The 14,692-nt window shown below is 32.9% G+C and overlaps 3 protein-coding genes and 1 long non-coding RNA gene across 6 annotated transcripts; 2 read left to right on the top strand and 2 right to left on the bottom strand.

The window, feature by feature from the left end:
* The first annotated feature begins 4,338 nt into the window (after positions 1–4,338).
* On the top strand, positions 4,339–6,065 carry LOC123709667 (cell cycle checkpoint control protein RAD9A). The gene is made up of 3 exons (XM_045661156.1): positions 4,339–4,516; positions 4,587–4,992; positions 5,077–6,065. Exons 1-3 carry the CDS (start codon positions 4,483–4,485, stop codon positions 5,831–5,833), a joined length of 1,197 nt encoding a protein of 398 aa, XP_045517112.1. The 5' UTR covers positions 4,339–4,482; the 3' UTR covers positions 5,834–6,065.
* On the bottom strand, positions 4,870–8,516 carry LOC123709668 (ubiquitin-conjugating enzyme E2 G1). Of its 3 annotated transcripts, XR_006753749.1 has the most exons (6): positions 8,371–8,516; positions 7,931–8,033; positions 7,713–7,810; positions 7,443–7,621; positions 7,087–7,240; positions 4,870–7,010 (listed from the first exon to the last, which is right to left on the bottom strand). XR_006753749.1 is itself a non-coding variant. In XM_045661159.1 (5 exons), the coding sequence occupies exons 1-5, from the start codon at positions 8,414–8,416 to the stop codon at positions 6,930–6,932; spliced, it is 507 nt and encodes a 168-aa protein (XP_045517115.1). In that variant the 5' UTR covers positions 8,417–8,516; the 3' UTR covers positions 4,870–6,929. The 3 variants fall into 3 exon arrangements, 2 of the variants coding, with proteins under 2 accessions (XP_045517115.1, XP_045517114.1); XM_045661159.1 differs by lacking the exon at positions 7,087–7,240; XM_045661158.1 differs by having other exon boundaries at positions 4,870–7,240.
* Positions 8,517–8,968: 452 nt separating this feature from the next.
* On the top strand, positions 8,969–13,881 carry LOC123709636. Its single transcript, XR_006753742.1, has 3 exons — positions 8,969–8,990; positions 13,394–13,553; positions 13,749–13,881. It is a non-coding gene; the product is annotated as an uncharacterized LOC123709636 (long non-coding RNA).
* Positions 9,300–14,600, bottom strand: LOC123709635 (myb-binding protein 1A-like protein). The gene is made up of 6 exons (XM_045661095.1): positions 14,347–14,600; positions 14,087–14,272; positions 13,779–13,961; positions 12,886–13,092; positions 11,379–12,126; positions 9,300–11,289 (listed from the first exon to the last, which is right to left on the bottom strand). Exons 1-6 carry the CDS (start codon positions 14,488–14,490, stop codon positions 9,386–9,388), a joined length of 3,372 nt encoding a protein of 1,123 aa, XP_045517051.1. The 5' UTR covers positions 14,491–14,600; the 3' UTR covers positions 9,300–9,385.
* Positions 14,601–14,692: the final 92 nt, after the last annotated feature.

A 14,692-nucleotide genomic window follows, 5' to 3' on the forward strand; every position in this document is an offset into this window, starting at 1 on the left:
TCCATTCTCTGCGGTGCCGGTCGGTGGCAAGTCCCAGCCTTGGTTTAGGCGTTCGTGCAAAGAGGCTTTTCGCCGTAAGCGTGAATGCTTTAAAGCCTGGGCAGAAGCGGCGATATCCTGTGATGCGGCTATCAGCGAACGTAAAAAAGCATACAATTCAGCCTCTAGGTCCTTCAAACGGGAAATCGCTAAAGCAAAGTCAGAGCATATTGCCAGGTTTGGTGAGAGATTGGCCCACCTTCCTTCGGGAACTCGAGCCTTCTGGTCTCTTGCCAAAGCTGTCCAAGGGAATTTCTGTCATCCCTCTATTCCACCACTGCATAGGGAGGATGACTCACTGGCCCATACTGCAAAAGAGAAGGCCGATCTTCTAGGCTGTCTCTTTGCGTCGAACTCAACTTTGGATGATCAGGGGAAGGAACCACCGACATTATTGCGGTGTGATACTACGATGCCTGAAGTTACATTCCGGCAACGTGCTATCCCTAAACATTTATTTTCCCTGGACATCCATAAGTCGAGCGGGCCTGATGGCATTCCCCCAATTGTGCTGCGTACTTGTGCTCTTGAGTTGGCTCCGGTCCTAACGCGCCTTTTCCGGTACCTGTACTCCCTCAACACTGTTCCGAAGTGCTGGAAGACAGCTTTGATACATCCGATCCCTAAAAAAGGCGATGGCTCTGATCCGTGTGTCTGAAGTGTCAAACTTGTGTCTGAAGTCGAAACTCTTTTACGTGGAGTCTCGGACTGGGGTAGACTAAATCTAGTCCAATTTAACCCCAAGAAGACACAAGTATGCGCGTTTTCCGCTAAAAAACTCCCTTTGTCGCTACTCCCCTCTTTGAAGGCACTCTCCTTAAAGCCTCAGCTGACATCGGAATATTGGGCGTTGACATATCGAATAACGTCCAGTTTCGCGGTCATTTGGAAGGGAAGGGAAGGCTACTTCACTCCGGGCCACCGCTTGCAACTCTATAAAGCGCAAATTCGGCCCCACATGGAATACTGTTCTCACCTCTGGGCGGGAGCTCCCCAGTACCAGCTCCTTCCACTTGACCGTATTCATCGAAGAGCGGTTCGAATCGTCGACGACCAATCACTTTCCGTGCGGCTTGATCCCTTGGCGTTGCGTAGAGATGTTGGGTCCCTCTGCATCTTCTACCGCATTTACCATGGGGAGTGTTCAGAAGAGTTGTTCGGTCTAATACCCGCAGCTGAGTTTCATTATCGGACGTCAAGGCAAAATACAAAATACCATCCGTATCACCTCGACGTCCGTCGTTCCACAACTGAGCGTTTTCTAAGGCAGTTTTTGCCGCGCACCACCACTATGTGGAACCAGCTGCCCACTGAAGTATTTCCGAACCAATTCGACTTAGGGTCCTTCAAGAAAAGAGCGTACCAATTCTTGAAAGGCCGGCAACGCACTTGGGAGCCTTCTGGCGGTGTGAGTGTCCATGGGCGGCGGTGTGAGTGTCCATGGGCGGCGATGTCGCTCCACATCAGGTGAGCGTCTTGCCCGTTTGCTTGCTATTACATAAAAAAAAATTATTATAAGAGATATTGATCGGGTAATAAATTGGTGCAGGAAATATCGGCTGCAGCTTAATTATGTGAAATGTGCTGTTATTTCGTTTTTCAGAGCACGGTCACCGATTGGCTATAACTAGTACATAGAGGAACCAACTCCATGAGTAGCAGAAGTCAAAAACCTACCTTCATTTAAACATAGAATTTAATTTTCGGGATAACATAAAAACTTTTTAACTTAAACTGAGGCATCAAACGCGGCTGCATTTGACTCTAAAACTTTTAACATGATAATAAATAATTTATAATAATAATAATGACCATAGAATCACTTTTATTATCAACCATTCATTATCACCACAAGAAAAGTTTAACTACGTGTTCTCCTAATGTAACAAATATATTTTATGTTTGAGAATTCATAAACTGTGTACTCTACACGCAAATACAACTACGAGGTCCTAAAACCTTAGTCTTAAGTACCTTTAGTTTCATGAGCACATTTGCATTTAGGCTCTATAGCGTTTAACAGCCACTTTACGCTACATTCATTTCAGTAATGATAAATTTGGCGCCCACTCTCGAGGAAAAATATAAAAAATCCTGAAAGATACTTAAGCATATGTTTTCAAATATGATCTAGAATATTTGTCGTTGAAAGCTGAATTCCCTCATGAATGTGCTGTACATAGTATCTCAGAGCAATGGCGCTATTCTCAGCTGCCATTGTAATTATATTTCACAGTTTAAAACCGTTAATAGTTTATGGTTTAATCGATTTGCCAATATTAATAGATTTACCGATTAACGAAAGAGCAATGGTGTTAGTGTCGCTGGCATTATCATTATAATTTAATGTCATCTAATTCGAAACCGTTCATACTAGTTGTTTTAATTGATTTGCCGGTTTTGATTTATTGATTTATAAATCTATAAATTAATAAATAATCGTTAATTTTTTTAAATTTTATTAATAATAAATAAATAAAAAAGCCTCTATTCCTTGTAAAGAAAAAAGTAATCTTTAAACGATTTATATATATAAAGAAGAAAAGAGTGCGTTGCTAAAGGAATACTTAAAGGCGAGGTCAGAGCTACTGTTGCTTATATCTCCACCAGAACTTAAACAAATTAAAGGGTGTCCTACATCCAAGGAGGTATGGGACAAACTAAAGTCTGTACATCAAAGTTCAGGGCCGGAAAGAAAGGCTACGCTATTAAAGCAACTAGTATTAAAGAAAATGACTCCACAAAAAGATGTGAGAGATCATCTCAGTAATTTTATGGGTGTGGTAGGTCAATTAGAAGACATGGATGAAAAAATTCATCCAAAGTTATTAAACATAATGATGTTGTACAGTTTACCTAAATATTTCAATAGCTTCCGAACGGCAATTGAGTCGAGAGATGTTCTGCCAATTTAAAAATAAAAATATAAGAAGAATACGAAGCAAGAAGGCAAATTGAAGTGAGTGAATCTCAGACTACAGAAGCACAAAGACGAAGAAAAAGGTTTTTTGCAAACAATTTTGCAAGATGTGCTATTGCACATTGCGTGCGTTTCTTATTAGAAAGGGCATTCCACAGAAGCCTGTTGGTCAAAAAAAAACTCATTAACACCAATAAAACTGAAGGTCAAGAAAAGACATATAACATCTGCATCTGTAGCTTTAGTAACGCTTCTTATTTTATTCATTTTTCTAATGTTAAGCATGCTCCGTTCTAGGCCCCTTTGACAAGTTTAGATTTTTCTTTTTATCTTCTCTGTATATTTCCAAGTCTGGCAAGCATATGTTAGACATGGCAAGAGATTGCTTTATTACTTTATTTATTGCTTTTAAAAATTTCCTTTAGACTCCAGAACTTGTTCCAAGTATGATTAGATGATATTAAATTCGTCTTTCAATTTCTAAATACTAGTTTGCATAATTCAGAATTTCTCTATCGACCGATATTGTTTTTTCTATACTGTTTGTTATTAGCATTGTCTTTGTGAAGTTCATCTCTAGACCTACATTCTTGCTAGCCGCATTTAATGACTGAATCATGTCTTGTAATTGTGAGCTTGATTCGGATAAAAGCACTAGATCCTCAGCAAAGCGTAGGTGTCTCAGGTATTTACCGTTAATATTAAGGCCGCTCGTGCCCCAGTCTAATTCTCTTATTATCGACTCTAAGACAGCAATAAACAACATAAGTGATGTCGGGTCGCCTTGTGTCACACCTCTTTTTATGGGAATGCTTGGGCCGACATTCTCTAGTTTGACTCTGCCCGTGTTGTTACTGTATATACTTTTTAATATTTGTATATACTCTTTCGCAACCCCTTGCTCTGGAAGTGCTTTCCAGATGCTTGAATGTGAAACGGTATCGAATGGTTTTTTATAGTCGATGTAGGCGATATAAAGAGCTCGCTGTCTTTCTTGGTATTTTTCAATGAGAAGTTCCAGAGTATGAATGTGGTCTATGGTTGAGAAACTCTTCCTAAATCCCGCTTGCTCCATTGATTGTTCTGCATCTAGTATGATACTTATTTCTTGGTTTTTAAGAGATGAGAATAGCTTGTATAAGCACGGTAGTAAGGTTATTGGTCTATAATTAGCAACATCACATCGGTCGCCCTTTTTATAAATTAGCATTATATCGAACTCTGGACTCTAACCATTGTGTCGAATTATATTATTTAGTAATCACGTTGAATATTAAATCATATCACCGATTTTGCTTCTTGAGTTTTTTTATTTCTAATATCGAGATAATGCCTATGGAGTCAATCATGTGTCAACACCTCATCTGTGGTGACAACTGTCAGATAACAATAATGTGTTAAGAGAATTATTTGTTTTGAATTTTATTTATTACAATTTTGGCGAAAAAAATAGAAATACTATAACTGAAAAAACGACCGGACGCTCTTAATAAATAAACTATTAACTTATGTAAAGAGGAAAAATGAAATGTCACATCCCGGGGCCGAATGTTAAAGGTTCATTAATTCATTAAAATTAAACTCAAATTTATAGATATGACTTAGATATATAAATGTGTCGTTTTAGTTTTAGGTAGAACTATTCATGCTTTAGCAAGATTCGGAGATGAATTATATTTAGAATCATCGCCGGATGCAATTCTTTTAAGGACTCTAAATGCTGCTGAATCAGCTTATGCCATGATTAAGTTTAACAAGGTTTTCTTCTCATATTTTAATTATAACTTCTATTCAACTGATGATAAAGAGGGATTAAAATGTAAAATATCAATGAAGAGTGCTCTTAATGCTTTTAAATCCCCTACACATATGGACAAACAAGTAGAAAACTTAGAAATAAAACTAGACCCTGAGTCATGTAAATTAATATTTATTGTAAAATGCAAGCATGGTATTGTTAAGACACATTTTGTTTCTATATTAGACTGTAAAGCAATGCAAGCAGTTTACTCTAAGGACTTAGTGCACAGCAGGTGCTTAACATTTTGATAATGACTTATTATTTAAATTTACACTTTTTAGACTCTGCAATGATATTTTTACTTTTTATTTTACAGGATAACATGTTCACAAAAAATATTTACAGAAGCTTTAGGAAACTTTCAAAGTTCAGATGATCAAGTTACAATTGAAGCAAATTCAAACTCTTTTATCATACGTAACTATATTGATTGCAACATTGATTTAACAAAAGTAATTAGAACTCAGATTAACATTAAACCAACAGAGTTTGATAGTTATGTAATTGGAACAGAAACAATAATTACTTTTACTTTAAAAGAATTTAAAGCTTTATTAGGATTTGCTGAAGCATTAAGTTTGCCTCTACAGCTACAATTTGAAATAACAGGGAAGCCAGTTGTTTTTATAGTTCATAATGGTACCACATTTGAAGCACATTTTGTATTAGCTACTTCTAAACCAGATACAAACACTCAAGCCTCATCAACACAAAACAGCTCAGCTGTTAAAAGAAAAAGAAAGGAGGTGCATATTAAATCAAATAGCCCTATAAAGAAAAAACTCCATTTAGATGTAGATTTATCCAAATATCTAGATGAAGATTCTCATCTTTTTAATTACATAGACATACCAATAGAAAAAGATTTAAATAACATTGACGAGTTAGTACATAATAAAACAACTGGTAGCCAAAGTATACTACATGATAATATGGAATGTGATAATATAATACCAGCATCCCCGACCTCTAAAATAAAGATAAAGGCTATATTTAAAAGGTGCTTTGAAAGCACATTTGATCCTAGAAGTATTCAAGGTTTAGTTTTAGCAGAAAACTCAGACAGTGAATAAAATAATGTAGTATGAAGTTAGTTTACTTTTGATTAATAATTCATGATAGTGAGTTATGCTAATGTAAGGTAAAAACCTTTTAAATAACATTTTGGAACATACTGGAATTTGAAAAATAAAATATTGTTACACTGCATTATGATTTTATATTAAAAAATATACATACAGAGCAAATATTGTACACACCTTACAAATCAATATTTTAAGGGTGTTGTCATGCAGTTTAATTACATAACAATTTTTTTTTTTGTATTGCTATATTTTGATCATTGTCACAGGAACCTTTTATATTAAGATATTATGTATATTAAACATTTACCACAGAAAATTAAATACAAAATAATTATTTTAACCCTAAAAATGTTGATACATTAAACATTATTCTTATAAAGCCCAATTTAAAAATTGTTACATTTCTTGCATTAACTCTGTCCTTAATTTAGAGAAGCAATTGTTATAAGTGTAGTACATTCTTAATTTAATCTTTTAAAGCATCTATTAGATTTTTGATAAACTAGATGAATTCCCTTGTTCTATGAACATGTGCAATATATTATTGGGGCAAGGTGCAAATAACTTTTAAAAAAAATCAAAATAGCAACAATTCACTAAAAATTAATTCTAAGAAATAAACTAAACTCAATCAATTGTTTAATCAGAAATGACAACTAGTCATTTTAGGTAACTCAAATTTACAGACAATATGTGTAAAAATAGTTTTAGATAGCAATTGTATTTTTATCTTTTGGTTTCATCAACAAAGAGATCTCACTTGAATTTTTAGAGTGCCTTGCGAATAAAATATTTGTTTTAATTGCTTTCTATAAAAAAGTTATGGTACATGTTTTATTCATATAACATAGCTACCTAAACTGTCTTAAAAAAGATGAAAAAGATCTTGATTTCTACTTTTAATTTAATCTTTAGAATACGGCAGCGATACCTTTTTATTATTATAAGTATTTCATTTAAATTCAATATTGTCTCTGGCCCAGTTGGGAGGGCATTTTAAATTGTATAACCATGAGTCACAACAATGCTTGGATGCATCACAAATCACTCACTATCCAAACTAATCAATGAAAAAGGGCACTATTTAGGAACAATCCTCTTGACTTTTTCTCACACATTGTGCTACTTTTCTTTTAAACTCCAAATATGACTCTCGCCATTCTTTCTGTAAAAAACAATTACAATAAGCACACATCAACAACCTACTGTAGTTTATGGGTGTGCCATTTGGAGTGTGTGACCTAGTTATATTATGCTGTTTCATTAAATTGTTGTCATGTGTCCCTTTTTCTGCACTTGTTATCTTGTTTTCTCCTAAAAGCAATCTTCTTGACTTTTCCTAACACATCTGGCAACTTTCTTTTTGAAATCCGAATATCTTTCTCTCCATTCTTTCTGTGGATGTAACATGAATATGTATATAATTAGGAAATCTTAATTGTTATTAATGTGTGAAATTTGTGATATATGTATTTCCTCAAAGCTATTAAGCATATTATAAGATACAAAGCTACAAGCATTTGTTCTAGTCATTACATAAAAGTTAACTATAACTATTTTTTTGTATGTAATGTATTATATTATAGATGGATCTTACCGCTGCATCTACATTAGCAGGACTTTCATCATTAGGGTCAGCCAACATTGAAATAACACTAATTAAGATTGTTTCAACAGTGTGTACTGGAAGCCACCGCTCTGATGCTTTCTCATAGCCCCATTTATCATCTCCAGGCTCATGCAATATTGAAATGCAGACGTCACCATTCTTTTCAACTAAAATGTGAAAGTGCAGAAAAAAAACAATACTTTAATTTCCCTAACATATTTTATATGTCACTACTTTTTACATCTAAAAATTACTTACTATTTGGATGCCAAATTTCAGTTACAAATTTCATTCGTGGGGGTCTCAAAGGGTATTCTTTAGGAAAATATAAGTGTGCTTTGAAAAATCCACCCTCACTGTAATAAAAAAAAAGTTGGTTGTTAATGCTCTAAAAATAATAATGAAACAACTCATAGGCAAAGAAATAGACTAAAAATGTCACAATTTATTAATAGTTTATTTCGAATCCTACTCACTACAATGTGTCTGGTGGGCCAATAATGAGGACTTCCCATCTATATATGTCATTGTCATCTATCAAACCAGCAGAAAATCCTTCCACTGGATTTTTGTTTAGTTCTGAAAATCAATCAATTTATTAAAAATGACTATTTATTATGCTATAACATTTTGCCGAAAGAACACGAGTATCAACTCTTCTTTTTGTCTCGCGACTACCGACTGTCAGCAGATGAATATTGATTTTATTTAAAATTTTATTAAAGATTTCACTTATACACAGTCCGATTTTGGAGAAAACAAAGTAAAGTGACTGTACATATAATTTTATCACGTATTAGAACCTAAAATAAAATTCGCTAAGGTCAATGATTGCACGAATTCGGAGTTGCTTCGTGCTTAGGCAGCAATAGCTAGCAGCTATAATTATTTATTTATAACACCAATGAGTATTTACCTGCTAGTTGCTTTTTTAACAACAGCGAAGACTGTGGCTCTGACATTAATTACAATTATGAAATTTACCCTGACGACACGAAAAAAATGGTTTTTCACAAAAGATGGCTGGCTGAGTTTTGGGATTGTGAAACATATGAGCTGTGCTTGTTTCCGGTGTATCCACAGACATTACATATTGTGCTAGTTTAAAACAGATTATTTATTTTTCAAAGGCTGTGCCATCATTTTTTATAATTTTTTATACGTTGATATTATATTATATAAAAGCAATATTTTATTATATAATATTAATTTTATTTAAATATACAAGTACTATATTAAATTCATAGATGAATCAAGAAGAGAATAAAGCTAACCAAAATATTTAGCAAAATAACAATCTAAATATATGATATATCTATAATATAAAAAAAATCGTGTTGATCATATATGCACGCGTGGTTCTCGACTATTATTTAGTTGCCGATTTATTGTAATACTATATTTCATTAGTTATTTCAAGGCCAATCAAATACTCGTTAGAGATAATGTATTTATTTGGATAACATAACATTTGGATTAACATAATTATTATAAAACAGCTTTGCAAATTATTATTTTAGAACTAAAAAAGGTTTTGTGAGTATTGCCTGTTTTTAATAACCTCTTTAATTTTTTTTTAACAAGGAATTGATGTCGAGCCGTGTCGGGACAAACTCAAGTCTAAAAAAGAGACCTACTTGAGGTATCGGACAGTTTTTAATTGTCACATCATATGAGACCGTTCAAAATTTTGTACAGATATTATACAAAACTTTCATTTTGTAATATTATAACTAAAGGGGTATTGTAACACATATTGGTAATGCTTCGTTGATCAACGTAAAATGCATTACTGAAGTGATAAATTCTAAACACATGAGTAAAAAAAAAACTCTTTTTCACAAAATATTTATTCATATCTCAAAAGGACGAAAAGTCAATTATAATTGTTTACGAAAAATAAATTCAATTTGATTTATTTCATTTTGTAATTATAACCCGTTTTTTGCCTTCTTTATGTTTGGTGCGTCAGCATCCGATTGCATACTTTTACGTTTTTTCTTATTCTTTTTAGATTTTTTACCATTTTGTTGACTTTTTACTGGACCTTGATTATCCTCATTTGTTTTTTCTGCTTTCTTTATCTTACTTATATCTTCTAATACATTTTTGTAATCCAATTCCGTATCAATGTGGCTGTTTTCGTGAAATGATCTCATAATATTAACAAATTTCTTTAACAAAGTTATAAAATTCTTTTTGACCGTATATGAAATGTTATCTTTAGCTACTTTCAATTTACTTCTGAAATCCGTTTCTATATCTTTTAAATTGTTTTTAAAATTGTCATCGTTTGGTTTATTTCTATTTAGCCCTCTGTAAAAACCTATCAATAATTCTAAACCTTCATTACGACGAAACTGACGTATGTTTTCATCAAAAATATTACTTATTATAATAGGCACAAGTTCAAATATGCCTTTCCAGTCTAATTGTAGTATACTGTGAAAGAATATTATTGGTAATACACAGCTACGGTTGGTAAAGAAATCTTGAAGTGTGTTTTTAAGTATTGCTTCTATAGGACAAGCATTCTGTTTTTTTGAAGACTTTTTAGTAAGGATTTCTACTTTTTGAGAACAATGAAGAATAAAACTTGAGAAATTAGTTATGACATCACCAAGAGCTTGATACATAAAATGGGATCTTGATCCTTTTTCTATAATTGATTTTAAATAGTCACTCAGAATATTCAATGTAATACCATCAACTGATGCAAATTTCCTAACTTTAGCTAATGTTTTGATAGTTTTTCTAATTCTGCTTTCTAACTCATTTAATTGATTATCTTGCATACAAGATTCTAGAGCTCTAGTAAGGGGTGCTATCATACTTAAGCATATATCCATTGATGGATCTTTTTCTAGGTAAATATCAACTAAATCTAGTGCTCTGATTCTAAAATCTGATAACGTTTTTTTGTTCCTGCGTTCTTTTTTTGACTTTTTATTTTTTCCTTGACTGTGTTGTTTAAAAGCTTCAGCAAGTGCTTCATCCAGTTTTTTCCCTTCTTCTTCATCTATGTCATCTGCATTTATGCTTTCTGCATCATTATCGACAGCGGCACTACCTAAAGCCTTCTGAAGCGCTATTCTTAGCTGTTCAGGATCTTTTAGTTCATCGTCTTCATTGTCATCATCGTCAATTTGATCACTATCCTCGCTACTGTCATCATTTTCACTATTTTCTGCATCGCCATTCTCTTTTATGTCATTAGTTTTCATTTCTTCATCATTATTTTCATCCTCTGAATCACTGTCCTGGGTCAATGGGTTCTCTTCACTATTAGGGTCTAATATAGATATTATTTGTTCAATCGATGATGGTGTAAGATATTCCCACAACAGTCGAAATACACATTGCACAACTGAACGAAGGACACTGGACTCAATGGACAGTATTGATAATAATATTTCAATCATTACTTCAATCCATTCTGGCTCATCTTCAGTTAACTGGATTCCTTTTTTAGATTTCTTGTTACTCATTTTGTAGTGATCATAGCAGTCTTTTAGTTCTTTTATTGAACTGCGTGCAACCTTCACATGTGTAGGTTCTGAGAATAAGAACAAACCAAGTTGGTAAAGTAAAATAAGAAACACCATGTCAACCTTAGCTTTTGAACCAATCTTTTCAATTTTGTCACATGTCTCCATCAGCATGTCCCAACAAACAAAGTTGTCTTTTGAAAATTGTTTTTCTAACTTTTCCTTTACTTGTTCTTTTTGCATTACCTTTGAAATAAAGTGACATAGGGCTGATAAAACTGTCACAAGATTATCAACATTTGTGAATCTTGAAGTAAAACAACGATAAAAGCATGATTTTATTGATCCTGAAAAGTAAATAATAGTTTAATTTTTGACACCATATTTCCTTAGAAATAAGAAAAGTAATGCTGATGAAATTTATATAAATATTTACCTGCTAATTCGCTGCTTACAGCAACATTGTCTTCTCCACTAATTTTGAAGAATCCAAAACACATTAACAGTTGCATATAATTAATTTTGAATTCTGTATCATCTTTAACTGCTTCATGGCTTACTAGTAAAGATATCAACTCTGCAGCTTTTACCCTTTCGTTATTAAACCAGTGCCGTTCAACACCTTCTTTTACAGTTTTCTTTGAAGTATTAAGAAGAACTTTTTTCAATAGTTTAGCCATCTTCTTAACTCCATCTTTATCTAAATCCATACTTATCAATTTAACAATGTTAGTTCCAGTTAGATCGGTAAAATTAATCTCTCCTGGATTAAATAACAATTTCTTTAAAACAGTAACTCTTAAATGTGTTGTTACTGAATCAGATTTTAAAGCTTTAACAAGTGAATTAAGGATTTCCTTTTCTTTTTTGATCATAATTTTTTGATCATCTTCATTTTCATTTCGATTTCTCACTTTGCTAGCTGTCTGAAGGCCTTTAAACCAGTCTAAGAAGAGTTTGAAAAAGTTGTTGCTTAGTAAATCTGGTATGACTACCACATTTTTGTCTAGATTTAGTAGAATAGCATTTAGAATATTGATAGCTACAAGCTCCCTGTTACGATTGTGCTTTATAAGTTGATCATCAATTTTTGACCAAAATGTCAAAAGTTGGGGCAATTTAGCTATTTGTTTCCCTACTTCTTCATAGATAGGATGATTTACAGATGAAAAATCAATTCCCTCCTGGAAAAAGGAATTTTATTATTTCTTAGTGAACTTTGCAAAATTATAGATTTACAAACAAAACTAGCTAAGTAGTCTCTAGTTGGCATGTCATGTTATACAATAAAATACTGACAGTGTATCTCATATCAATAGAAGTGGATAATAATGCATGCTATTAGACTGATGCTGAGATTCATAGACATTATTGTAAGAAGGTCAACGTCCGGGCTAAGCCGAGTCGCAGCCAAGCAAAGTTTACAAGTTCCAGAGATCTTTCAAGGCATATAAATATCAACTGAAAGGCAAGAAACAAGAAGCTTAAAACAAGTTAAAAGTAATTCTTTCAAACCAATAATATAAATGCGATATTTTTATTATTGTTCATTTTAAATATAGTTAATAAAATGTAATATAGTTAAGTATTTTCAAGTTTTATATATATTATACATATATTCCAAGAAAGGATACTTAAGAAATATAACCATTAAAACATATGATTGTGTAAACTACATCAGCTATTTTAATCTACTGAATGTATTTTTAAATAATATTAGAAATTACCCCTCAGTGTACAATAAAAAATGTAGGGTTTATAGTTGATATTTAAGGGTATTTGTAGTTTTCTCATGCAAGTCGTCGAAGTGATCATCACAAGTTTGACTTTGAACTTTCTGAATACAAATATAAGTTAGTGATGGATTTTGACATATGCGAGTCATAGTTTGTGAAGCCACATTTCGAATCTCACCCAAAATCTTATTAAAAATTAAGACATACCAAAAGTTTATCACATATATCGGCTATATAGTCATCATGTAGTATTTCAGGAACCCCACATAATTTTCTCACTTTCACTGTATTAGGAAATTTTGAACTGACCACCAAAAGAAAATACAGAGAATCAAGTGTGTGCTCTTTTATTTCCTTTTTAAAGTTGGGTTTTATAGTTGGCCACACAATACTTGAAAACTGTTCTTCAGTTATCTGCAAGAAACATTATTAAAAAAAATTCAGTGAATTTTGCTTTGCTATTTTGTGTAAGATAGCATAACAGTATGTTTTAGATAACTATTATATTTACTTGATCCTACATGGTCTTTTACTCTATCCCAACCGCCAGGATACATCGGAACCTAAATTCTTTTTAATTTAATTTTAATTTACATTAATTGCTGTTGATTTATGATGTTATATACCACTGCTTTAAAAAAGTTCATGAATTAAGTTTATAAAAAGTGCTAATGTTTGCTCTGCATTAATGGTAATGTGAATTCCCCTTTTCCAGGACTTCGCGAAAATACACAGAACATATACAGGTACTGGTTAAGATAGTTTGGCGAGAGGCCAGAATGCTTTAGTCCCGAAAGGAGGAAGGCCAATCTCTCACCAAATCTAGCAATCTGCTCTGACTTTTCTCTAGCAACTCCTGTTTGGACGACCTGGAGGTAGACCTATAGGGTTTAATCAGTTTGCTGGTATTGGCATCATCACCGAACCAAAGATATTGCTGCTTCTGCCCATGCTTTTCTTTCTTTTTCTGACCATGCTTTAATTTCATGAGGCCGCCAAGAACATTTAATTACATCCATATAAATTTATATCAGGAAGGAAGTTACAGTTGATCTTGCTTATTTTTCCAGATACCAGAACACAATTATCCATATACTTACTTCTCTTACAAAGTCCAGGAGTATGAGTGTTGCGATGGTGCTCAAATATACTTTTTTAGTACTTGCATTTTGCAATATTTGTATTGTTTGCTTTTGTTCCTCTTCACTACATTTAAGCATTAATTGAGACCTAAATATTGCTCCACAAACAAGTATCTGACCAAGGGACACGTCTCCAACTTCCTGGATAAAGAATAAATACAAAAATTACACAAAAGTTGTTTTTATTTATTATACTAATAATCTATACTAGCAGTTTGTTTAGATTAGTAAATACATATCAGAGTTTTACTAAATTTTAAACTTACGCTTTTAGACGAGCCATTTGCATGCAACTCTTTCTTTGTTAGTTCCAATAATTGAGTAACTGTAATTTCTGGAAACTTGGATAAAAGGCTGACAAGTGCGGCAAAATAACCTGTTCTTATATCAGGTGTATTAGCTCCCAGACTGCGAATTATCCTTCGTAAAGAGTATTGTATATCCTTTGCATTCTATAAAATTTTAAGTTCTTTGTATTCTTTTTTAAAATATTAAAAGAAAAGGAATTTATTTACAAAAAACTAACCTCACTTATTTGTAATTGCAAAATTATTCTAGCTCCAGCAGTTACTTTTTCATCGTGTTTATTGGATTTTAATGAATCGAATGCTTCTAGTATAGATGATGTCACCTCTTTTCTCGGCTTTTCTAAACTTGTTTCGTCTTTCATTTTAGCCAATTTATCATATTTTAAGAAAAACTGAGTTCAGAAATTCTAAAGCAGTTTGCAGAACACATGGGTGACATCAGAAATGAAATGGCACATGGAAATAGGCACTGGGTAAGCGTTTACCAATCACCAAACAGCATCACAGCTCAGGGCACAATTTCTTTAAAAAATTTGACAGTGCCACTTTACATATTCTACATAA

The sequence above is a fragment of the Pieris brassicae genome, chromosome 5, assembly GCF_905147105.1.
Source record: "Pieris brassicae chromosome 5, ilPieBrab1.1, whole genome shotgun sequence".
NCBI classification, from domain to species: Eukaryota; Metazoa; Arthropoda; class Insecta; order Lepidoptera; family Pieridae; genus Pieris; species Pieris brassicae.

What these genes read in the sequence shown, in the direction of transcription:
- LOC123709667 (XM_045661156.1), top strand. Translation starts at nt 4,483, where the DNA reads ATGAAATGTCACATCCCGGGGCCGAATGTTAAAG. An exon ending in CCCGGGGCCGAATGTTAAAG is followed by an intron (nt 4,517 to 4,586) that starts GTTCATTAATTC and finishes GTGTCGTTTTAG; the next exon opens with TTTTAGGTAGAACTATTCAT. An exon ending in AAGGACTTAGTGCACAGCAG is followed by an intron (nt 4,993 to 5,076) that starts GTGCTTAACATT and finishes TTTATTTTACAG; the next exon opens with GATAACATGTTCACAAAAAA.
- LOC123709668 (XM_045661159.1), bottom strand. Translation starts at nt 8,416, where the DNA reads ATGTCAGAGCCACAGTCTTCGCTGTTGTTAAAAAAGCAACTAGCAG. An exon ending in GTTAAAAAAGCAACTAGCAG is followed by an intron (nt 8,034 to 8,370) that starts GTAAATACTCAT and finishes ATTGATTTTCAG; the next exon opens with AACTAAACAAAAATCCAGTG. An exon ending in TGAAATTTGGCATCCAAATA is followed by an intron (nt 7,622 to 7,712) that starts GTAAGTAATTTT and finishes TTCACATTTTAG; the next exon opens with TTGAAAAGAATGGTGACGTC.
- LOC123709635 (XM_045661095.1), bottom strand. Translation starts at nt 14,490, where the DNA reads ATGAAAGACGAAACAAGTTTAGAAAAGCCGAGAAAAGAGGTGACATCA. An exon ending in TGCAATTACAAATAAGTGAG is followed by an intron (nt 14,273 to 14,346) that starts GTTAGTTTTTTG and finishes AAAATTTTATAG; the next exon opens with AATGCAAAGGATATACAATA. An exon ending in CAAATGGCTCGTCTAAAAGC is followed by an intron (nt 13,962 to 14,086) that starts GTAAGTTTAAAA and finishes TTCTTTATCCAG; the next exon opens with GAAGTTGGAGACGTGTCCCT.